This window comes from Acartia tonsa, chromosome 5 (assembly GCF_053477335.1).
Source record: "Acartia tonsa isolate MP-2025a chromosome 5, ASM5347733v1, whole genome shotgun sequence".
In the NCBI taxonomy this organism is placed as follows: domain Eukaryota; kingdom Metazoa; phylum Arthropoda; class Copepoda; order Calanoida; family Acartiidae; genus Acartia; species Acartia tonsa.
Window position 1 is genome coordinate 47,306,716 of NC_137264.1, and position 25,538 is coordinate 47,332,253.

At 31.8% G+C, this 25,538-nt stretch overlaps 2 protein-coding genes across 7 annotated transcripts in view; both read right to left on the reverse strand.

Annotated features, from left to right (window-relative positions):
• The window catches only part of LOC145319663 (epithelial sodium channel subunit alpha-like), a 55,104-nt gene extending 42,882 nt beyond the window's left edge, over positions 1-12,222 (reverse strand). Inside the window, exons 1-4 of the mRNA XM_080161944.1 lie at positions 12,146-12,222; positions 6,928-7,004; positions 2,255-2,294; positions 53-137 (exon numbers count right to left, since the gene is read on the reverse strand). Of these exons, the coding sequence (XP_080018070.1) occupies positions 53-137; positions 2,255-2,294; positions 6,928-7,004; positions 12,146-12,192 (249 nt within the window). The 5' untranslated portion in view covers positions 12,193-12,222. The remainder of the gene's footprint in view (positions 1-52; positions 138-2,254; positions 2,295-6,927; positions 7,005-12,145) is intronic.
• A 4,783-nt stretch (positions 12,223-17,005) lies between these two features.
• The window catches only part of Etf-QO (electron transfer flavoprotein-ubiquinone oxidoreductase), a 51,470-nt gene continuing 42,937 nt past the window's right edge, over positions 17,006-25,538 (reverse strand). For 2 of the 6 annotated variants that reach the window (XM_080161946.1, XM_080161947.1), the window contains exons 17-21: positions 21,148-21,256; positions 20,496-20,595; positions 19,789-19,843; positions 19,373-19,425; positions 17,006-18,384 (exon numbers count right to left, since the gene is read on the reverse strand). In XM_080161946.1, coding sequence (XP_080018072.1) covers positions 18,318-18,384; positions 19,373-19,425; positions 19,789-19,843; positions 20,496-20,595; positions 21,148-21,256 — 384 coding nt within the window. In that variant the 3' untranslated portion in view covers positions 17,006-18,317. The remainder of the gene's footprint in view (positions 18,385-19,372; positions 19,426-19,788; positions 19,844-20,495; positions 20,596-21,147; positions 21,257-25,538) is intronic. The other 4 variants (XR_013879984.1, XR_013879983.1, XR_013879982.1 and 1 more) reach the window with 4 other exon arrangements.

The following is a 25,538-nucleotide window of genomic DNA, read 5'->3' on the forward strand; positions in this document are numbered from 1 at the left end:
TGGGGGGGGGGGGCGTTAAAACCCCCGACGACCGTTAAGGATTAAAAGTTACCTGGTTGATATTACATATAGTAACTGCTGGAAAGAACACTTGTGACAGAGGAACTGTCGTTGACTGGATTGTTGTTACGACCGTGCTAAACAAATATATAACATAATATGATAAATCCGAAATACAATGTCGTCGTTTTATTTTAAGCAAAAATGCCGCGAAATAGTTGTATTGTTGCGGCATTCCTTGTATGTCATATAGTAACTGCTGAAAAGAATACTTGTGATAAAGGAACTGTAGTCGACTGAATTGCTGTTTCTAATGTGCTTAACAAAACATTCGGATCATTGAAAAAAAAAGTAACTTTTGATAAGTTATTTTAGGTCAGGTTAGGTAAATGTTAATAATTTCCCAAGCAGGGTTTAGAAACAGTCCCGCAGGGTTATATCCCCCTGCAGGGTCTAGAAAAAGGAGGAAAATAACTGTGAAAATATGACAAAACCCGCGGGCTGCTACTTTGTTTTCTTTCACTGATCCAAGCATTCTATCATAGTCATAGCAGTTTTTGCTAAATACAATTTTTGCCTGTAAAAAGATTGTTTACTAAAAGCCAGGGAGGCAGCGAACTTGGAATTTAAACTATACAGTTATTCAAAGATTCATGATTTAAGTTAATTTCAAACTTTGGGTACTTTCTATCTTTTTTTAAAATTTGATTGGTTGGTTCCAAGCTAGAAGTATTCAAACTTTCCAACTAACAGTAGGGGTAATTTTGATCATCATCATTGGGTGTGTGTATGAATCTATCTGTATTGATTACACCTTCTGATGAATATAAAGTAAGATTACTTTTTTGTTTACTACGACTAACAATATATGAAACCATAAATTATTTGAAAATATAAATCCATTGAGTTAAATCCAGGAATGTATACTTTCAGGAATCAGGGCTGAGAAATTGATGTACCTCTCCAATTATGATGCACAAAATTACCCCTGCTGCAGATTACAATTGGTGGTTGTAATGTTTGGACACTCAGCTTAATGAACCAAATAATCAAAATTAAGTAAAAGTCTCCAAAGTTGTTATGCCAACAAATAAGAAAAAGTTATATAAATCCTTGGGGACTAGTGTAAAAAACAGCAAAATGCCCCATTCCTCCCTGGTATACTTTCCCTAATTAGGATATATTTATAAATTTTGAATATCGTATTAAAATCAGCTTTCTGCGTATATTAAAATATATAATTATAACATTAAAACCAGTTTTTTAAGCCCCGAGATGTCATAGAAAACTATAATGCGATGCTATACATAATTTTTCAGTATGGCTAAGAACCAGTTCAAATCGACCGGAAATTGATTGGATTTGAAGCAATACAGGAAAATAAATTTCACTTGGTAAGAAAATATACACCCCTGGCTTAATCCTAAATTGATTTTCAAAGAACTATTACAAAAATCTAAATAATTCCCTTATATAAACAAACTGATATTATAATGTATAGAAAATGAAAACGCAGTAGTCATAAATTTAGGATTTAAGATGGATTAATTATAAATAAGTACCTAAAGGTTATAAAATTTTTAATTTAAAAATTTAATTTTTAGCAAGTTGTAAAATTTAAAAAATGATATTAATTAATAATTAGAAAATAAGAATATAATAACCAGGATGTAAAGAGATAAGACAATGGCAAAAATTTATATACATCCCAAATGATCATACACAAAATTACTTAACCAATCAATGAAAATACAGTGAAAGTCCCTAAAGTTGTTAAGTCAACTAATACGGGGTAATAAACAGCCCTATGACCCTTCCCTCCCTAATAATAATTGTTTTATATTAATTAACATACAGTTTGACTTTATCAACGCATTAGATAGAACAATAAAAGATAAATATTAATATTTTTATTATACGGAGCAATAGAATTATTAGCATTAATATTATTAAATATTTTCATTGGAGGATTTTTGAATGTTACAATATATGTAAAACATTAAAAAAAATTGATGATTTTTATTTAAGGATTTTTTTCAACATTTAAAGGGAGGGGGGGGTTTGTTCGACTGATCACAGTTTTGTAAGGCCCGGACTAAAAAAACTGGTATCAATTTTGTAATTTTTATTATATTATTCGTGGATAATTGAAAATAAAACGATGCTATACATGATTTTTCAGTATGGCTGAAAACTGATTCTGATCCAGCGGATATTAATCCGTTTCGAAGCCATACTGGAAATGTTTGTTTACCTTCTGTTGAAGTCTGAGGTAGCATAAAAGATGAAAAATCCTAAAAAAAATAATAATAATAGGTTAAAATGGATCATACCAAAACGAATAGAAGCACTTTTATAAATCACGGTTTAACCTGGATAACCTCTAGATGGCGGAATGCACGACCTTTGCCTGGAGGTCTTAACTGTTAATGGTTATGATTTTTACCTGTTTTGGGCCAAGACATCCCCCCCATCTAATCAAACTTTTAATGTCACGCATCTGACATAGCAGCAGTAGGAATCATACATAATCATTTTCTACAGACAACCAACTCTTTGATTGCACGACTTTTATCTGTGCATTGACTTGCAACTGCTTTGGGCCAAGGCATGTCTAATACTCTAACTATAAATATCAAAACTGCAGTAGAAATTATATTTATTGTCTTTGGTTATGACGCAGTGTTGGGAAATCATCATCTTCCCGACGACGAGCGAATGCGCTACGTGTTTAGCCATGGTGCTTACGGTTTAAGCAGTTAGGTTTCCTTTAGAAGTCAATAATACCAGAAAGAAAGGGGACAATGAGCTGTTACACTAGTTCTCAAAGTTTTATAATAATATTTTCTTATTCCATCATGAAACAACTTTGGGGACTTTAGTGAGTTTTGATTGGTTGATTCATTAAGGTAAGTGTTCAATCGTTTCAACCACTATTTATAATTTACATATATTCATATCACTACAATAGGACAGGCTGATGCTGTGAGTATTGGTGCAAAAAATATGACGTAACAAAAAAAATTAGCCAATGAGAGGCCGTTATTGACCAATGGTAAAATTTATAGTGGACTCTCATTGGCTAATTTTTTTTGTTACGTCATATTTTTTGCACCAATACTCACAGCATCGGACAGGCTTTCTTCATATTTTAGACATGCTCCATCAACCTTTCAATATTTGATGAAAATAAAATATTGTTGAATATAGAATGGTGACACATTTATTATCTACCAAGTCTAGGAGTCAGGGAGAGAGGGGACATTAGGCTTTTTATTACACTAGTCCTCAAAGTTTTATAATAACGTTTTCTTATTCCTTCACTATACAACTTTGGGGACTTTTATTGAATTTTGATTGGTTGTATCATAAAGGTGACTTTCCAAACGTGTCAACCACTTATTGTAATAACATAAGGTAATTTTGTGTATCATCATTGAGCATGTTCATCATTATATCGGCCATTGTCTTATCCCTTAAGATCTCTGTTTAGGAGCGAAGATATTCTACAACTAGTATTCCTTACGCCCGTTATACATAATATACCTAGATTGTCCATCTGACCCCATTTTTTGTCATGCTTAAAAACATCTTTTTTGTTATATTATGCGAGATACTGGGACGAAATATTTCGACGATATGATCATTGCATAGCTATTTTTTATCCTAAGTAATTCAACTATTCATTACTAATTTATTATATGTTTTGTTATATGCTTCACATTATACGCGGGAAAAAATTTTATTTAACAAAAGCTATATCCTAAGATTTGCGCCAATTTAATGTGAATGAAATGAACAAATTATGCCCTATATACCAAATTTTTAAAATGTTTTAACTAATGACATGTCTGAAAGGTACCTCCACTGTTCTCCTATTGGCTGATTTAGAGAGTATATCTCTAGATTATCTCTATTATTCAATTACACTCTGTGCTAATTTTAGAGTTAAACTTGAGTAAACTGACATGGGCAAGAAAAGATAATTTTAAAAATGTAGTAGGCATTTTATGAAAAAGGCGTTTTTTGAGATAGGCGTTTTCTGAGATGGGCGTTTTTTTAGATAGGCGTTTTCTGAGATGGGCGTTTTTTGAGATAGGCGTTTTCTGAGATAGGCGTTTTTTGAGATGACCCTTTATTCTAATTTGACGTCAAAGCTTTTTAATTCAATAAAAATAATTTTTTGGCTGTTATTCCCTATTAATTCTGAGGGAGAGAGGGGACATTGGGCTGTTTATTACACTTGTCCCCAAAGTTTTATTCTAACGTTTTTTGATTCGTTGGCTCAACAACTTTGGGGACCTTTATTCAATTTTGATTAGATGGTTCATTAAGTTGGGTGTCCAAATATTTCAACTTATAATTGTAATCTACAGAATATATAATTTTGTGTATCATCATTGGACATGTACATCAATTTTTCGGCCATTTACATATCTTATCCCTTTAGATACCTTTCTATATTTTCATCTGAATACTATGACGGGTCAATGGATTTATTATTACTTGGACCTTCTTACACCAGATTTTCATATTCTATAATAAAGTGATCTCTGTAACAGGCTAAAATAACGTCCCCCATCCTCCTCCTTAACCCCAACCTCTCCCCCTCCTACTGGATAAACGACCAGACCACTAAATGCGAGGGGATATTGCAACCTAAATTGACGACAATTTTTCTCCTGTCATAATATCCACGTATATTATACATACATTGACGACAGATTAATTAAGCATATATCATAATAATCATTATGAAACATTCAGGGTTCTAAAGAGATAAGGCAATGGCCGATACATTGATGTACATCCCCAATGATGATACACAAAATTATTCATATTGTAGATTTCGATTGTTGGTTGAAACGTCTGGACATTTTATGAACCGACCAATTAAAACTTCAATAAAAGTCCCAAAAGTTGTTAAGCCAACTAATAAAATTATGGGGACGAGTGTAATAAACAGCCCAAGTCCTCTCCCTTCCTGAAAAAGGCGGCAAAAAGGGGGGGGGGGGTAGTGATCCATAATTTGTGGGGTACACTTCGTTTCTGTATTAGTTGGTGAATAATTATTTCCGTTAAATCATTTTACATCATTAAATCGAACGGTAGAACATTCGAACATTGACACATGTAGAGTGTCATAACTTAATAAGCAGGATAACTCACATTTTTAGGACTTTTAAAAAGCTTGGTGTCCTAGGTATCATAGTTCCAAAAATCATAAAAAAAAACAGATAAATCAGCATGTTTAAAAAAGACGTTCAAACTTTTTGGTAACGATTACATTGTGGCTACGTTTTCTAAATCGTACCCTATTGTTACAGGGATCATCATCCAAAGTTTGAAATTGAGAGGACAATTCTAGCATGCCTTAATTAAGGACATACTTAACACAATCATTGAAAATCTTCTCTTTTTAAAAATCTGTTGGGCATTTTCAGCCATAGCAAAAACTTTAACTCTTAACATCAAACTAACGTAAAAAGCTACTCTTTGGTAATATGTCTTTTGCAAATAATAAGCAAATAGCTTTAACGGAAGACATAGTCCACCTCTGTATATGATGTGCTGAAAAAGGATTGCCTATTTCTTCCCTAATTTCCAAAGTTGTACAGCAGATAACCCGATTATTGCAAACGCTATTTTCAGCTATTCCGGTCAAAGGGAAAAGCGATATAATGTTATTTATATATTTAAAGCGATATATGATACATTCAAAATTTTAATTTTCAAATTTAGATTTTTTTGGAAGTTTGAAGCTTTTTTAGCTAGTAGTAAATATTGAGATAGGAAGCTAGGTACACTTTTGGAAACTAAAATTCAGTACATCCTGTATATACATTATAAATAGAAGAAATGTATAATTAGATATTAAATGTTTACTGCATACAAATTATAAAAATAATAAGAAGGAAAAATCCAGAATTACATAAGCAAACTTTCTTGAAATACTATATTATATTAGGTAGCTAGATGGTCACATGGTAACGTAAGATCTCGAAAACCTTTAACTAAACTAATAAGTCTAGAAATGTATTGGTCCTTGTCAGGTTTGAGGCTATATTGTTAAATTACAAAAGCTAACTATCCTTTAGTATGCTTATAGGCACCACCTAAAATTTCCACATATTTCTCAAATAAATTAAATTATAAATAAATATCCTCAAACCATCCAACGTTCTACGCATAGCTTCTCTGAAATGGAGAAAAAAATCGGTTCAAAGATAGAAAGAACTTAACAGAAAAACAAAAAAACCTTACTACTTTTTATAATAAGACTGTCTTTGATAAAGTATAATTTCAATATTAGAGACAAAATAATTTTTTTGCAGTGTTAAAATGAAGTAATCTAACAGAAAAAAAGATATAATCTAGATACATAATCTCTAAATCAGCAATCCGGCCATATTACTTTAAAGAGTCACATATGAATATCTTAGGATATAGCTTTGATGGTGCTAAATTATATTGTTTATTTTTTTATATTTTAAATGTAAAGCATATAACAAAACATATGTAATAAGTCAGTTATGAATAGTTGAAATTCATGGGATAAAGTTAGCTTTCGGGAATATATTTAGTTAAAAATTTTTGTCGCTAGTATTTAGAAATTAATCGTATATAGCTATAAATAAAAAAAAGGTTTCGTCTGCTTTAAAATTCCTTTTTAAGTTTGACGGATTATGGCGAAAGTTTGTCCATCTAGATCTATTAAATATATTTATTATTACTTGGATCTTACATCAGATTTTCAACTTCTCTAATAAATATAAAATAAATATAAAATAACGATCCCTTAGCCCTGGTCAAACAAAACTGTTACTAATTTTTATTTTAATATTTGTGGAAAATTGTCTGTAATACGATTATTTTTTTCGAATGACTGAGAACTGGTTCTAATCCAGCGGATATTTATAGGTTTACCTGCGCTTATATTGGAGCCAAAAACAATGAGAATCCAAATATATTTCCATGCCTTCCTCTTATTCCCAAATATATACCTAAATAGAATAGTGTGTATTCACTTCCTCTTATTCCTAAATATATATCTAAATAGAATAGTGTGTATTCACTTCCTCTTATTCCCAAATATATACCTAAATAGAATAGTGTGTATTCACTTCCTCTTATTTCTAAATATATACCTAAATAGAATAGTGTGTATTCACTTCCTCTTATTCCCAAATATATACCTAAATAGAATAGTGTGTATTCACTTCCTCTTATTCCCAAATATATACCTAAATAGAATAGTGTGTATTCACTTACTCTTATTTCCAAATATATACCTAAATAGAATAGTGTGTATTCACTTCCTCTTATTCCCAAATATATACCTAAATAGAATAGTGTGTATTCACTTCCTCTTATTCCCAAATATATACCTAAATAGAATAGTGTGTATTCACTTCCTCTTATTCCTAAATATATACCTAAATAGAATAGTGTGTATTCACTTACTCTTATTTCCAAATATATACCTAAATAGAATAGTGTGTATTCACTTCCTCTTATTCCCAAATATATACCTAAATAGAATAGTGTGTATTCACTTCCTCTTATTTCTAAATATATACCTAAATAGAATAGTGTGTATTCACTTCCTCTTATTCCCAAATATATACCTAAATAGAATAGTGTGTATTCACTTCCTCTTATTCCCAAATATATACCTAAATAGAATAGTGTGTATTCACTTCCTCTTATTCCCAAATATATACCTAAATAGAATAGTGTGTATTCACTTCCTCTTATTCCCAAATATATACCTAAATAGAATAGTGTGTATTCACTTCCTCTTATTCCCAAATATATACCTAAATAGAATAGTGTGTATTCACTTCCTCTTATTCCCAAATATATACCTAAATAGAATAGTGTGTATTCACTTACTCTTATTTCCAAATATATACCTAAATAGAATAGTGTGTATTCACTTCCTCTTATTCCCAAATATATACCTAAATAGAATAGTGTGTATTCACTTCCTCTTATTCCCAAATATATACCTAAATAGAATAGTGTGTATTCACTTCCTCTTATTCCCAAATATATACCTAAATAGAATAGTGTGTATTCACTTCCTCTTATTCCCAAATATATACCTAAATAGAATAGTGTGTATTCACTTCCTCTTATTCCTAAATATATACCTAAATAGAATAGTGTGTATTCACTTCCTCACATGTATCATATTATCAATTCAACAGAACCCAGGAAGGAAGGTGACAATGGGCTGTTTATTACACTAGTCCCCAAAGTTTTATAATAACGTTTCTCTATTCGTTGGCTTAAAAACTTTGGGGACTTTTATGGTATTTGATTGGTTGGCTATATAAGTTGAGTGTCCAATCGTTTCAAATATTATTTTTAATGTACTAAAGAGGGAATTTTGTGTATCATCATTGGAGATACACACATTAATTTATCGGCCATTGTCTTATCCTTATAGATCTCTGAGAAAACATCCTACTTTTTTTATTTTTATGCGAGTCTAAAACACTATGCAGATGTTTTGACATGCGAAAGTGAACGCATATCAAACAGAATATATATTGTATTTTGTATAAATTATGCTAAAATAATGGACTTAATAAAACTGGATAAATAACAAACAAAATTGTAAAATGTATTTAATAATTAATATACGAATTATATATCCCTTTATTTTATCAATAGCAAAGCAAATTAAGAATAATCAGACCATTTTATTGGGGAAAAAATGTACATATTTAAAAGTGCAGTTTTTTTTCACTGATATAATAACTGATATATATAAATATAATGGTTGAATTTACATCATTTTAATGGCATATTGAAACAAACTAGGAAAGTTGAATGCTCTCTCCAAATTTATTATTTCCATTATGTAAAACTTGATATAAACAAATGCCTATTCTAGCGTTTAGTTTTATTTCAACATTATTCTCTGAGAATACAATTATTAAAGTGCTTTTCTTTCTTTTTCATATGTATAAATAAATGGTGAGCAAAAAATGCAGACATTTTTTAGATTTTGATTTCGCGGCTTGTGTTAATTGAAGAAAACTACTACGCATACCGTTAAACCGCTATGAACTCTTTCTAAAAGCGAAGCTTTTCTATAATTAGGGTATTACGTCCGTAACGAATAACTTTTTTCGTTACTTTAGGCATGTTAGAATTGTCCTATAGATTTAAAATTTTGCATGGTTATTCCTTTAGTAGTTAGGTACGATTTAGAAAGCGTAGCAACTCTATAATCATTACCAAAATGTCCGTACGTCCATGATGATTTTTTACTTTTTTAACAACAAATTATTATGTGATCTAATCATCGGATTGATCTGATTTTTGGTATATTGATTCCTGGGACATCAAAAAATAATGTAATAAGCGGAACAACTCTGTAATCAAGTCCTAAAAATGTAAGTATGTCCATAAAAATAATCCTGTATCAAGCAGTTTTTCAACAAATTTACTTACAATTTTGCTTTGACTCTCATACATTTATATTATGATTATTCAGTTCTGACACTATTCAAGTGTTAATGTCCGTTTGTCCTACCGTTTCAGTGCTTCGCTTTTATGTATGTTGTCATCCTTGTTTTTTTTGTATATATAAGAACAGTTCCTGTGCTCGAAAAGTTAGGAAGCTACGTGGTAAAATGTCCCAACTGACATAAAACTTGACTTGCGAGTATATTATTGAATATTAGAGAATAGGATGTGCAAAAATACGTTCGTACATTTTTAAAATTCAAATTTCGCGGCTTGTGTTTGTAGTAAGAAAGTGTTGGGATATTTTACCCCGTAGCTCTTTAACTATACGTAGCACAGAAACCGTATTTTTCTACCATTAACGCAAGCCGCGCAATTAGAATTTTAAAAAGTGCGTATTTTTTTGCTCACCCTTCATAAAATACCCCATTACGTAAAATCCTGAAAAAAATATACTATTATTTTTCAAATTTTAAATGTTTCACAAACAAGAAGTTTTTTTCAATTTGCTATGGTGGCTGTGGCACTTATTCCAATAAAACAATGATGACAACATCCATAAAAGCGAAGCTCTGAAACGGTAGGACAAACGAACCTTAACACTTGAGTAGAGTTTCAGAACTGAATAATCATACTATATGTAAATGTATTAAAGTCGTACGAAACAAAATTGTAAGTAGGTCTGTTGAAAAACTGCTTAAATACAGGATATTGTTTAAGGACATTTTTAGGACTTGATTATAGAGATGCTTTGCTTATAGCAATGTACTTTTTTGTCCTAGGAATCAGTATTCCAAAAATCAGACCAATCGGATAATTTTATCACATAAAAATTTTTTGTTAAAAAAGTTAAAAAGCAACATGTTTAAAATGGACGTACGGACTTTCTAGTAACGATTATAGAGTTGCTTTGATTTCTAACTCGTACCTAACTCCTATAGGAATCATCATGCAAAGTTTGAAATCGATAGGACAATTATAACATGCTTAAATTAACGAAAAGAGCTATCCATTACGGACGGACGGACCGACCCTAATTATAAGAAAGCTTCGCTTTTAGAAATATATTATTTGTGGTAATTTTAACTGCACAACTTAAGCAGTTTAAGTTTAAAAAATCTTAAATTGCAATAAAAATAAATTATTTTCATTTAATAAGAATAATTTATTTATATTTAGATGGATAAATTGATCTATAATTCCTCGCCATAAAAAAATTAATTATTATTAACAGCGTTGCGGAGCCGTTTGATTTCGGTGCGGCTCCGTCTCCAAGGAGCCGCCTGTGAAGATAACGGCTCCGGATTTGGTTCTGGCTCCGACCTAAACTCAAGAAAAACTCATCATATTTTTTATTTTTTCAAGTCTATTTTTGACTTTTGAAGGTTTTAAAAGTTCAATTTTAGATAAAAATGGACTTGATAAACTTAAAAGGGGCATTTGTACACGACATAACAGAAAATTACCAAATAAAAATTGATAAAAAATTTCTTATTTTAGCTAACCCGGAGCCGTTTTTTAACGAAAATAACGGCTCCAGCAAATTATGGCGGCTCCACAGCTCCCTGCTCCACAACGCTGATCATTGGCATTAATTCAGAGATCTTAATAGATAAGACAATAGATAATTGATGTACATCCCCAATAATAATAAACAAACTACCTTTTCTTGGGTTTATTTGAAAAGTTTGGACACTGCTAGTTTTGAACCAACCAATCAACATTTAATAAGAGTACCCAAAGTTTTTAAGCCAACAAATAAGAGAGCACATTTTTAAAAGTCCATTGTCCACTCCATCCCTTGCTTTACTTATAAACTAAGTGGGCATTTTGTAAACTCAATTTTTCATGTTTAAAATCAAACAAATTTGTATATGTCTAACCGAATAATCAAATGGTTTTTTCTTTATCTTTTATTAGTTATAAATGCATAATGAATAAGGAAGTATTATGCCATGAGATAGTATTATTCCAAAAAGAATCTATTTAATATGTCATATTATACATGTATTTGGCATTTGCCTCCAAATTGGCTCTTTCTAGAGTACTAGCGGTTGCACCCTAAGCATACAGGGGCAATTCTTAATCTACAAATATTTATGAAAGATATCAAAAGTTTTAGAGCTAACAAAAAAGTTTATTTTGTTATAAAACTTTGGGTACCAGTGAAATTTATAGTCCAATTTTTCCTTTCTCCCTGAGTTATGAAGTAGCTGCGCTACATAATTAAAACCAGAGCTGGATCTTTAAATCATTTTAGTGGTGAGCCAGATCGGGGTGAGCCAACTTTCCACCTATGAGAGCACAGCATTTTGTAATATGCCACGCTGTGATTGGCTGAAATTCGGCTCACCCCGATCTGGCTCACCACTAAAAGGATTTAAAGATCTAGCTCTGGTAGAGGGGGGACAATGGGCTAGTTTTTACACTAGTTCCCAAAGTTTTATAATAACGTTTTCTTTTTCGCTGCTTATCAGCTTTGGGGACTTTAGTGAATTTTCAATGGTTAATACATTTAGTTGAGTGTTTAAATGTTTCAACCACTAATTTTTATCTACATAAGGGTTAATTTTATCTATCATCATTGGCAATGGGAATGTACATCAATTCATTGGACAATGTCTTATCCCTTTAGATCCCTGAATTAAAAAAGAGATCTTACCTCCAACCATGCAAAGAAGTGCGTTCACAAAACTCCATGAATATCATGATAACATCATACCAACATGTGACACCCAAACACCTGACCAACACAAGCAAGGAATAAACTCACAAATTTCTTGGCTGCTATTTAGGATAGAAGGCTGAAAGTTCTTGTCAACATTCCCATCAATATGGAGCATAATTGACTATAAAACATCCATGGTTATCGGACTGCTTTTTAGCAGGTTTTTGGCTATTTTTGTATTTTTAACATTTCCCTCTTTCCTATCTTTGGTGTTTTGGTCCGATTTTAAAGGAATAAACATTGAAATAGAGCGTTAGATAGCTCAATTATACAACAAAGTAATTTATAAACAGCTTTTCGCGGATATAGAATGTACAATTATAAGATTAAAACCATCTTTTTAGCCCCAAGGTGCCGAAGGAACAGGCTAATAAATGGTTTTAATCTTATGATTGTACATTTTTATATTTGTAGAAAGCTGGATATAATACAATGCCAGACATAGTTTTTTTTCGTATGGATTAGAACCGGTTCTAATCCACCGGATTCGAATGAATACGAGGTTTATTCCTTCCTTCATTAAGCAGGGTATGAACTAATATCACATATAATCAGTAACTATTTTAAAACCATTTTCATCAGTTCTTCTTTTCAACAAACTATTTGATAAAATACAATATTTCTGCAAAATGTAAACTATACATATATACAAAAAGAAGCTCTGAAAAGGCAGGACAAACGAACATTTACATTTGTAGAGTGTTAGAAGTGAAAAATCTGAATATAAACAGTAAGTAAATTATATCACATAAAAATCCTTTTTAAATCGTACCTAACTACAACAGGAATCACTATGCAAAGTCTGAAATCAATAGGGAAACTAATGCATGCTCAAAATAACGAAAAAGCTATCCGTTTCGGACGGACGGGCCTAACCAAATTATAGAAAGCTTCGCTTTTAACAAATAGTTACTAAAAAAAAGAACATCATTCATAAATTGAATCCCCTTAAATGCGAAAACTTTATTACTTAATTTTAAAACTTTTTCATTTATCACAAAAAAAAACTGTATTAAAAATATTAATTCACAGAATAATATAAAAAAAATAAGATGTAGTTAAAATCAATATCCACAAAAGCGAAGCTCTAAAATCACACGGTATAGGGACAAACGAACATTTTAAGTAAATTATTAATTATGTCTATACAAATTTGAATATAAATTATTGCAAAATTGCGTAAACACAGAATATTATTTAAGGGTCCAGATATGAGATGAATAGGAGAATTATTTCATACAAATATTTTCATCAATTAAAGTTAAAATCAGGATGTTTTAAATGGACGTAAGTAATATATATTGTAATGATTATATAGTTGCCACGCTTTTTAAATCAAACCAAACCGGTAAGGAATCGTCATCCAATGTTTTAAATCAATTAGACAATTCTAAAATGACTAAATACACAATGAGAGCTATTCGTTACGTACGGACGAACCGGCACTAAAAAGGTTCGAATCTATTAAAAAAAACATCATATAATTTTTTCATTAAAGTTTTTGGATCATAGCAAGAAAACAAAGTAGTGGGTTTCGTCGTATTTTCAAAGTAGCTTTTCTCATTTTTCTAGCCACTGCGGGGCAATCATTAATATTTACATAACCTCAAAATCTGTGAAAATACGACGAAATCCGCTACTTCGTTTTCGTTCCATGATCCAAGTTTTTTGTTTATAAAAAAAATATAATTTTGAAACAACCAATCAACTTGACTGTAGCGCGTCAACTCAAAGTCCCACAAAATGTTATTATTATTTCTCCCTGCTAAGAGTAATTGTGTGGTGTCGGACATGTTGCTCCGTCCCCGTCCAACGGAGATTGTGCGGGGGGGGGGGCGGCAGCGGATTTTCTCTCAGAGGATCACCCGGATTTATATTTTATTCTCCGCAATTAATTTACTCGAGAGGATATTTGTACGAACAATGCAGGATATTTTTTGGAAAGCGAAACTTTTCTATAATTGAAATCTTTAATTTTGGAATGTTAGAATTATTATATCTATTTCAAACTTTGCTCGATGATTCCTATAACAGTTAAGTACGATTTAGAAAGAGTAGCAACTCCGTAATCATTAACAGAAAGTCTGTACGTCCATTTAAAACATAATTTTTTTGAGGGATATTATTATCCTATACATCTTATTTTGGGAAAAAAGATTCTTAGGACATGATATTTTAGGCGAAGCATCTTTATAATCAAGCCCCAAAATGTAAGTATGCCCTTACGTAATCGCAACAAGCGACTACGCCCCTAGGGGCACTTCAGAAGAGGGGAGAGTTGAATTTAATATCTAATTTTTCTATGGGCGATTTCTCTTTGGAGGGTAGTTGTACCCTCCCCCAAAATAGTTATAAACCGTCCAAGAACCTATGAGAAGCTGCCCTGTAAAGGAGAACCATAAAGCAAGATCCTTCGGTACAGACATCCTGTTACTTTATTATAAGGATTTTATTTTTACATTTGAATCAATATTCTGTGTTCATATTCGTTTGTTCTACTATTTGATTTCAAAGCTTCGCTTTTATGGATGTTGTCATCCTTAATTTCAAATATATTTTTCAAGTATTAATTTTCAGCGTCAAATTAATTTGGCGGCAACACTTATAATTTACACAATGAACTGTGAGGCTAATGAATTTTCAAAGTAAAGTAACAGGATCTTTGTTTTTCTGTCTGTACCGAAGGATCTCGCTAACCTCTGAACAGAAATGGTTCTCCTTTAGAGGGTAGCTTCTTCTAGGTCCTGGGAAGGTTTATAACTATTTTGGGGGAGGGTACCACCAACCTCTCAAGAGAAATCGCCCCTAGAAAAAAATTAACCACAATTTTTTAAAATCCAAAATTAAAAATGGGAGGGGGTGTGTCGCCCACCCTCATTTTTTCCAACTTTTTATTTCTAAATCTTAAATAAAAATATGGTTATCGAATTTAAATCCTCCCTCCTCAATTCCCCCTTGAGGCATCCATGGGCGTGACCGCTGATAAATATAAAATTTGATTAAATTATTTACAGGCCTATTATAGGGTTCTTAAGAGTAGTTTTGCTATGGCGATTTTAAAGACTCAAGAGCTCCTCGAAAAATCTTTTTTTTTGATAAAACTAAAATAATACCAGGGTACCTATAATACAAAGTCTATGTCTATCCGTCCCTTTGATCTTGGTAACCACTGAACCGATCGGATTCTACTCTTCAGGGAATGTTCCTACTGGTCCTGTGATGGTTTTAGGCTATTTTTTTGGAGGGTGGGACACCCCCAACCCCCCTTCCGAAAAACAAAAAAATCCCCTCCATTTTTTTTTTGCTGAAGATTTCCTTGGTCCTTTTACGAATTTCGCCAAAATATTTTAATCACCTCTTGGGGCAAAGCCCCTAGAGGCTAGGGGCGAAGCCGCCGCTATTATTAAATATAAACTTAAATTTGTTTTTGAAATAATTTCTAATACATTGTTTGAAAAAAACATTTTGGGTTTTTATTTGGAAAGATTTCATAGCATATATTTCTATATTCAGCAAATAAAAAAAAAATTGGCTAATTTTAAATCTATATCAACAAGGATGACAACATCCATAAAAGCGAAGCGCTGAAACGGTAGTGTCAAAACTGAATAATCAGAATATAAATGTATAAGAGTCGATGCAAAATTGTAAGTAAATTTGTTGAAAAACTGCTTGATACAGAATAATGTTTATGGACATATTTACATTTTTAGGACTTGATTATAGAGTTGCTTCGCTTATAATATTGTACTTTGTTGTCCCATGAATCATTATATAAAAAATCAAATCAATCGGATAATTAGATCATATAAAAATTTATTGTTAAAAAAGTAAAAAAATCGACTTGTTTAAAAAGTGAATCTATATACATAAAAGCTTTAGTCTAAAATATCTACATGGTTCATCAAGTGGTTCATTAGAAAACTAAGGTTAGGTTAGAACACACACCTTTACGGAAACAGAGGTGAGTTTTCAAATAGTTTCTTTACGTCTATAAGAGATGTAATGCCGTGATAATTAACAGTTTCACGGCATTTTCACGTTTGAAGTGGCTAAATTTGAATAAAAATAAATGCAAAGACGTATATTTTTCTTTTCAATGCATTTTATTCTAACTTGGCCATTTCAAATGCGAAAATGCCGTGAAACAGTTTATTGTCTCGACATTACTTCTCTTCTAGACGTAAAGAAACTATTTTAAAACCCACCTCAGTGGTGTGTCTATCACTTAATTCAAGAAAAATCCAGCCTTAACCACCAACAATTTTCAACAACCAATTTGTGATTTTAGGAGTTTTGGGGTGTTAGTCTTAGAAGTAATGACCAGGTTTTTTTTGTTATAACTTATTTCTGTGATAAACCTTTAATAGCTATTTCTTGCATCGTATTATAAACGGCTTTCCGCGGATATAGAATGTACAATTAAAAGATTAAAACTAGTTTTTTTTAGCCCCTTCGGCACCTCGGGGCTAAAAAAACTAGTTTAAATCATATGATTGTACATTTTTATATTCGTAGAAAGCTGGATATAATACGATGCTAGACATAGTTTTTTGGTATGGATGAGAACCGGTTCCTATCCACCGGATTCGAATGAATACGAGAAATAATTTTAGAATAGGGATATTAAGGGACAAAATAAGTGGTTGAAAAATAACTTGAATGAACCAAATTTTGGAGCCAACGAATAAGATAACATGGTTATAAAACTTTGGGTACCTCTTAAATGTCTCCTCATTCCCTAATTTTGAGTTTCTAGATTTTACAAAAAAAATTAACTAAGAAATAATTCAATTGTTGATGACTTTTTATTTATTTAATAAATAATATACAAATAAAATAAAACATATTTGTTGTACTAAAGAAAAAAACTAAATTATTAGCAACAAATCGTAGCTAATGTTTTCTTATAAAAAAAATCATGCCAACAATAATGTTAAAAAGTAAATTTAACCGCAAAGTAAATTTCTTTTTAACCTTTTTTAGTGGAAAAAATGTTCCTATAGAAATATAGGATTAAACATTTCTTTATGATAAATACTCCAATTTCAAAAGGAATTTGATATCTAAAATGTCATATTTAATTTTCATAAATCTTTTTAAATTTCAATAATCTGAAGCTTAAAAATGAGATATTTTACGAAGGTACTATGAGCAGAGACGGGTTTTCAAGAGCTCTTTTATATATGTTTTAAGATGAGAAATGCCGCGACAGTAAACAATTTCGCGGCATTTTCGCATTAGAATCAAAATACCTAGATACATTTAAAAGAAAAATTTATTTATTTTGATTCTAGGCTGTCAACTTCTATTGAAAAAAAAGCCGTGAAATTGTTTATTGTCGCGGCATTTCTCATCTTAAAACATATATAAAAGATCTCTTGAAAACCCGTCTCAGAAACCAATGATCTACATAAATATTAAATATATTTTTTGAAGGCTTTATTATTACATTAAATACTAAAATACATAATCATGATGTAGCAAATTGAACTAGATATATACATAGATATTTCACCCAAAGAAGACACCAATAAGTTTATAAAGAATGTTGTATATAAAAATATGTTTTCCAGTATGGCTTCAAAACCGATTAATGTCTGCTGGATTAGAATCGGTTCTCAGCCATACTGTAAAATCATATACAGCATCGTATTACAAACAATTTATTACGAATTTTAAATAAAAATCTTAGGATTAATACCAGTTTTGTTAACCCGGGCCTTTCAGTCTTCGGGAATAACAAAACTGATTTTTATCTTATAATGTTTAATTTTATTATCCACGGAAAGCTGTCTTTATTACAATGCTATAAATATCTATACTTGTACCCAACTATACATATTATTGGATGCCATTCTTTGGGAAATTCCCTAGCGTGTATTTTATGTAAAATCTGGATATTTGTCAACAAATTTGTTTAGAATCAATCACGTTCCAACATTTTTCTTAATTATCCAATCAGCTGACAGATTTTAGTTTGATATGACCAATAGGAACACAGATTTGAAACAGAGTTGACCAATCAGAGAACAGATTAGAAACAAATTTGACCAATCAGAGAACAGATTTTTCGTGGATATTTTTTCAGTTGCTGGTGACAGATTTACATTCCATTGTAAGCAGGGCCACCAGCCCCCTCGGGACACACCCAGTTGATATTTTGAGAGTAGTCCTAATATTAAGTGCTTTCTTTAAACAAATATATTTTCCAGGGATTGAGGGGACTGTCTATAACAGTAGTCCCCAAACTTTAACAATTAAGTTTTCTTATTTGTTGGCTTAACAACTTTTAGGAGACTTTTATTGATTTTGATTGATTGGATTATTAAGTCGAGTGTCTAAACGTTTTAACTACTGCTTGTAATCTACAGAAGAGGTAACTTTGTATCGTCCATTGTCCTATCCCTTTAGATCCCTGATATTTTCAAACCAAGAGCACTACAAAATAATCAAAGATGGACAAACGGACAAAGTGAGTCATAAATGTTCAGTGGTCATAAAAGCGAGGGAGAAAATAAATCATCTTGTATTAAGATACTTGGAAATTTAATAAATTAATTTAGTATTTTCTAAAGCTATAAAGTAATTTCATTAAGTTCAGATTGATTTTTCCTTTGAAATATTTTGAAAGGTTAAGGAACAATGTTAAAAAGTTGTGTAACTAAACTGATATCTTGCAGGCATCTAAAGGGATAAGACAATGGCCTACTAATTGATGTACATCCCCAATGTTAATACACAAAATTACCCCGTCTGTAGATTATTATTAGTGGTAGAAACGTATAGACACTGAATTTAACAAACTAACCATTCAAAATTTATTAAAAGTCCCTAAAGTTGATAAGCTAACGGATAAGAAAAAATATTTTAAAAATTTTGGGGACTTGTGTATTAAACATCCCATTGTCCCGTCTCTCTCTGTATATCCTGTCACGTACCAATATAAACTACTTAAATTACAAAAATATGTAGAATATATTAGGAACAAGGATGAAAATATCCATAAAAAGGGAAGCTCTAGAACGGAAGGACAAACAAATATTAACACATTTTGTGTGTCAGAACTGAATAAGTAGAATATAAATTTCTAAACTTGAAGACAATGGCTTGAAGTCAAATAGGACCTCACCCAGAGATTGAAATAAGAAAGCACTAATTTCCTTAATATCACAAGTCTTGCAGTGGATACAGTTCTGAGCATTGATCACCAACTGAAATATAACAAGTTAGTTCTGAGTATTGATCACCAACTAAAATAAAACAAGTTAGTTCTGAGTATTGATCACCAACTAAAATATAATAAGTTAGTTATGAGTATTGATCACCAACTAAAATATAACAAGTTAGTTCTGAGTATTGATCATCATTTTGACCAATCTCTGCATGCTCCACGTTTATAAATATATTACAGCTATTCCATTTAAGATTTTTTTATTTTACAGAATTTAAAATGGTCAAAATTGATTTAATAAGAACATTTGACTAAACGATTTTATTTTTATTTTTAATTTACTCTTTGTTCCTGAACATACAGACGTCCAAGAACCTAGTTTTGAAATATAATAATTGTTTACCTTCATATCTCCGGCATCATTAGGTGTGTATTCATAAACTCCAGCAGGACAAAATCTAAAATTATTCAAATAATTTAACAATTTTCTGGTAAACCTAATCAGCGATCTTAACCCTTAACAGTCGGGCCCCTTGCCGCACCTTAATCGGTCGGGGGGGGGGGGGGGGGGGTGGTGGAGGGGGGCATCTATATTAATTTATCGGCCATTGTCAATCAATAACAATAACCAAATATTTAAACGCAAAGGTTGGTTGAAAATTGAGGTATAAGAAAACAGACGATAAATTGATGTACAAACTCAATTATGACAAACAAAATTATTCCTAATGAATATTGAAACTATTGGTGGTAAGTTTCAAGAACTGAATGTTTGTAACAACAAATCAAGTTTTTAAGCTAGCAAATCAAAGTTTGGGTACCAGTACAATTTACAGTCCTATGTTCTTTCCCTTCCTGGGTAAAATAGTTATTTATCGCATCGTATTATAAACAGCTTTCCGAGGATATTAAAATGTACAATTATAAGATTAAACACAGTTTTGTTAGCTACAAGATGCCGGGGAAACAAAATTGGTTTTAATATTATGAATGTACATTTCTATATTCGTAGAAAACTGGATATAATAGTACGATACATCATTTTTTAGTTTGGCTTCTAATCCAGCGGATATTAATCGGTTTCGAAGCCTTACTGGATAAATAACTAACCTGCCCTCGGGACCAGCATAAGTAGCCCAGTTGACAGCCTCGGGAACAGTATCGTCCATCAGGGTGAGGTGGGCAGGCTGGTCTCCTTCATGGTTGGTACCTAGCACAGATAGATAGATAGATATGTATTATTATCCATCAGGATCAGGTGGGCAGGCTGGTCTCCTTCATAGTTGGTACCTAGCACAGATAGATAGATGCCAAGTTTGAAATGAATTAGAAAATTTAGACTATTTGAATAATAAATCTATAAATAAAGATGTATAACCAGACAGCTACCTGGATCACCCTGTTGGGGACATTTTTCGTCTACTTACAGTTTTCCGCTCTTTTGTAGCGACTTGGCTTTGTTAATATTCCCGACGCTATAGGTTGATTTTCAAAGACCCAATTGTAAGTTGACATACAGATACTTAACCCCCTTTCCCATTTAGGACCACTTGAGAAGTTGGGAGCTGAATTATTCTTTTTTTTTGGGGGGGGGAGGGTTCTAGGGGCAATTTCTCCTGGGAGTGTGGTGGTACCCTCCCCATAAAGAGTTATAAACCTTTCCGGGACCTATGAAAAACTACCCTGTTAAGGAGAACCCGATCGGTACAAACAGACAGACATCCTGTTACTTTGCATAAGCATTTTGAAAAAAGATCCTAACCTGTGAGAGCAACGGAAGAGAGGAGGTCAAATGTAATCTTCCCGTCAGGTTTGGGGTATTCAATCTCCTTGCACGCGGCTGCAGGCTTCAGAGACTGGTTGTCTGTTCCCTAAATAAATACATTTGTCACCTGGTTGGGCTTTCAGTACCCAAAGTATTAAAGCTAACTATGTTTATAAAACTTTGGGTACCAGTGTAATTTACTGTCCAATGCACTATTCTACCCTGACTTCCCACTAAAACTTGTTATAATAGCTGTTAACCTAATTTAGTTTTTTAATCGAGATTAATAAGTGGCTAGGCAGTTAAAAAAAAATTACTAGTTGGCTATCTTAAAAACAATAATTACAGCAATTTTTTCAGTGAGAGAGGAGCCAATTGGCTGTTTATTAGACTAGTCCCCAAAGTTTTATAATAACGTTTTCTTCTTCTTTGGGATTAATTAGGGGACTTAGATAAATTTTGATTGGTTGGATCATAATAATAACAATTCTTGTTGAAAATCATAGTTTATAATCAACTTCATACGTAATAGTCTTTAATGTACTTTTAAGGTCTTGATAAATAATCACAGATCTTATGCATCCCCAATGATGATAAACAAAAACACCCCTTTTGTACAATAAATCATTGGTTGAATAGTTACTAGTGGAGCTGACCAATCAAAATTCACATAAGTACCCTAAGTTTTGGAGCTAACGAATTAGATGAAGTGTTAAAATATATATTGTTAGTATAGTTTTTGTCTGTCTGTTAAGATTTACTAATCCAATTTGAGTTTTCCATTTTAAAGAAAGCTTTAAATTGATCCCGTGATATTTTTAAGCGGACTAGTTATTTAATTTAAGACTTGGGATGGTTTAAGGAAAAATAAACCCTTCTTTAAAATTATCTTGGATCTTAAGTGACAAGACAATGGACGGTGAATTCATATACATCCCCAATGACGATAATCAAAATAACAACAAGGATGACAACATCCATAAAAGCGAAGCACTGAAACGGTAGGACAAACGGACATCAACACTTGTATAGTGTCAGAACTTAATAATCAGAATATAAATGTATAAGATTTGAAGCAAAATTGTAAGTAAATTTGTTGAAAAACTGCTTGATACAGGATAATGTTTATGGAAATACTTACATTTTAAGGACTTGATTATAGAGTTGCTTCGCTTATAACAGTATACTTTGTTGTTCCAGGAGTCAATATGCAAAAAATCAGATAAATCGGATAATTAAAAATTTTAAAAATCAACATGTTTAAAATGGACTTACGGACATTCTGGTAATGATTATAGAGTTGCTACGCTTTCTAAATCATACCAAACTACTAAAGGAATCACCATGCAAAGATTGAAATTGATAGGACAATTCTAACATGCCTAAATTAACGAAAAAAGCTATCCGTTACGGACGTACGGACGGACTGACCCTAATTATAGAAAAGCTTCGCTTTTAAAAAATCTGTAAATTGATAATATCGTATGAAAACAAAATTCAATTAATAAATCAGATAACGTGATTAGAAAAATTTGGGTAACATTGTAATTTACAGTCCAATGTTGCTCCCTCCATCTATATATTATTGAAACCCTAAATATTAGGGGCAAAGCAGCCAAGGAATAATAAATCTATAAATAAAACCATAGCTGTTTATTTATACTTGGCAGTGGCTAACTAGGTAATTTATTATACAATGCACTGCACATTGTATAATGTTATTGGCAGTTTCCCTCAAAGTGCCAAGCGAGCACTGAACTCCCCCCCCCCCTTTATTTTGAAATTAATTGAACATAAAGAAGGGAGCAGGGACGTCCAAGGAGAAGGGTAAAGGGGTGTTTAACCCCACTCCCACATGAGTTTGGGGGCACCCCAAAATTTGATTTTTAATTTTAACCCCCCCTCCCCCCCCCAAAAAAAAAAAAATAATAAAATAGCTTGGATGTCCTTGCCTATATGATATAAAGAAACACCCCCCTCCCCTCCACACCGACAAAATTTTAAATTCCCCCCCCCCCCCTAATAATAAAGCTTGGTCGTCATGGGTTAATGTTATACTCTAGGCTAGAATAGGTTAGGTTATATTGGGTATAGGATAGCCCCTCAGGAGTTAAGCATAAAAAAACTATACCCCTGCTGATTATTTTAAAAATAAGGAGAGCGGGAAGGGGTGTGTTCTCAGTTTATGGGAATGCACCATGTATTTTATATTAGTGTATGCCTTATTTTCGGGACATAGAAGTTCATATATCAACTAAATAGAATATTATTTCTACTTAATATTATTAGGTGGGCTTAAAAAATTTAGGCATTTCAATGATTCCTGTATTAATAAAGTATAATCTAGGAAGCTTAGATAGTTTATTTCTGGCCATGTAAGAAGAAAATTGCATCAATTTACGATACATTGCCTGTTATGCTTTGGACTAATAAAATCATCCAATCGATTTTTGATAAGTAATTCTTATGAAATTTTGGCATAATGATGAGCATTGCTTCTCATAAGGTAAAAAACATATCCTAGTAAAAAGGTTTTTTTGTCAGTAGCAAAAGATCTCGCTAACCGCTTAATTGAAATGGTTACAGTGAAGCTTCTTATAGACCCTCACAATCCATAAAGAAATCGCCAAAAATAAAAAAAACTGTATTTTTGGTAAACAGCTGATATCTTAACATAGATTGAAAAGAAAACATTTTACGTGTCCCCTAGAGGCCTCTAGGGGCGTAGCCGCTAGTTTGAAATAAACAACAAATATTATTCTGGTTTCCATTAAAAATGAAGCTTCCTTATTTTTCAAAAGTTAAACTGGATTGGTTTCTTAGATAATTCATGTTTCAAAGTTAATCTTAAAAATATTATTTCAATTTAATCCTATTACATTAAGTAGTACTTTTTTTTTATGTCTAACCTCTTATGGGGAAGCTTACATAGCTTACGGGTTGGTTTTAGGCTATTGTATCTAAATTTTAAAGTCTTTGGGTAGTTTATCTTAATTAGCTTTACAAACACGTAACCTTATTTGTTGGATCAAAAACTTCGGGTACTTTAATTGAATTGTTATTGGTTAGTTCCAAAGTAGTGGTGTCCAAACTTGTGAACTAATAATGTAAATTTTATCATTTGGGATGTACATCAAATTATCGTCCATTGTCTTATCTTTTGAGATACCTGGCTCCCTTCCTTTCTCAGTGAATACAAAGCCCTAATATACAAGGGGCGAACCATAAAATTCACATTTCGATAATTTTACAATACAAAGAAAATCTACTGCAATTTACAATACGTGGAAAATTTCATTTTCATTATGAAAGTAATGTTAAAATCAAATTTTTAAAAGCAAAGCTTTTCTATAATTAGGGTCGGTCAGTTAGGCATGTTAGAATTGTCCTATCGATTTCAAACTTTGAATGGTGATTCCTTTAGTAGTTAGGTACGATTTAGAAAGCGTAGCAACTCTATAATCATTACCAGAATGTCCGTACGTCCATTTTAAACATGTCGATTTTTTTACTTTTTTAACAACATATTTTCATGTGATCTAATCAACCGATTGATCTGATTTTTGGTATATTAATTCCTGGGACAACAAAGTATAATGTTATAAGCGAAGCAACTCTATAATCAAGTCCTAAAAATGTAAGTATATCCATAAACATTATCCTGTATCTAGCAGTTTTTTAACTGTGCATGGTCTCTGCTGGCACCCATCCTTTTCTAGCCTTTACTTCATATAAACTAACCTATGCCCTACTCAAGCATAAGTATCAAAAATGGTTTATACATCTGCAAAGAATAGTTATTTATCGCAATGTATCACAGACAGTTTTGGCGTATTATTATTTCTTTTCATATTCGTGAAAATACAATAAGATACGTGTGTTATTTTAGTGCTGCTTACAATCGGTTCAAATCCAGCGTTAATTACTCGGTTTGGAAGCTATACTAGAATAGTTATTTCTCGCAGCGTATTATAAACGGCTTTCCGCGGATATAGAATGTTCAATTATAAGATTAAAACCTCGGGGCTAAAAAAAACTGGTTTTAATCTTATGATTGTACATTTTTATATTCCTAGAAAGCTGGATATAATACGATGCTAGACATAGTTTTTTCGTATGGATGAGAACCGGTTCCTATCCACCGGATTCGAATAAATACGAGAAAAAAGTTTTCATGTCATATTAAATAATGATAAATCATTAGAAACATTTTATTTCTCCACGTGTTAAAAGTTTTAATAACCAAATGTATAACAGGAAATCAAGTACCAATACATTTATTACCCCAGATGATCAGTCAGACAAAATAATCAGAGAGAGAGAGGGGACAACAAGCTGTTTATTAAACTAGTACCCAAAGTTTTGTGAAGACATTTTCTCGTATTCAT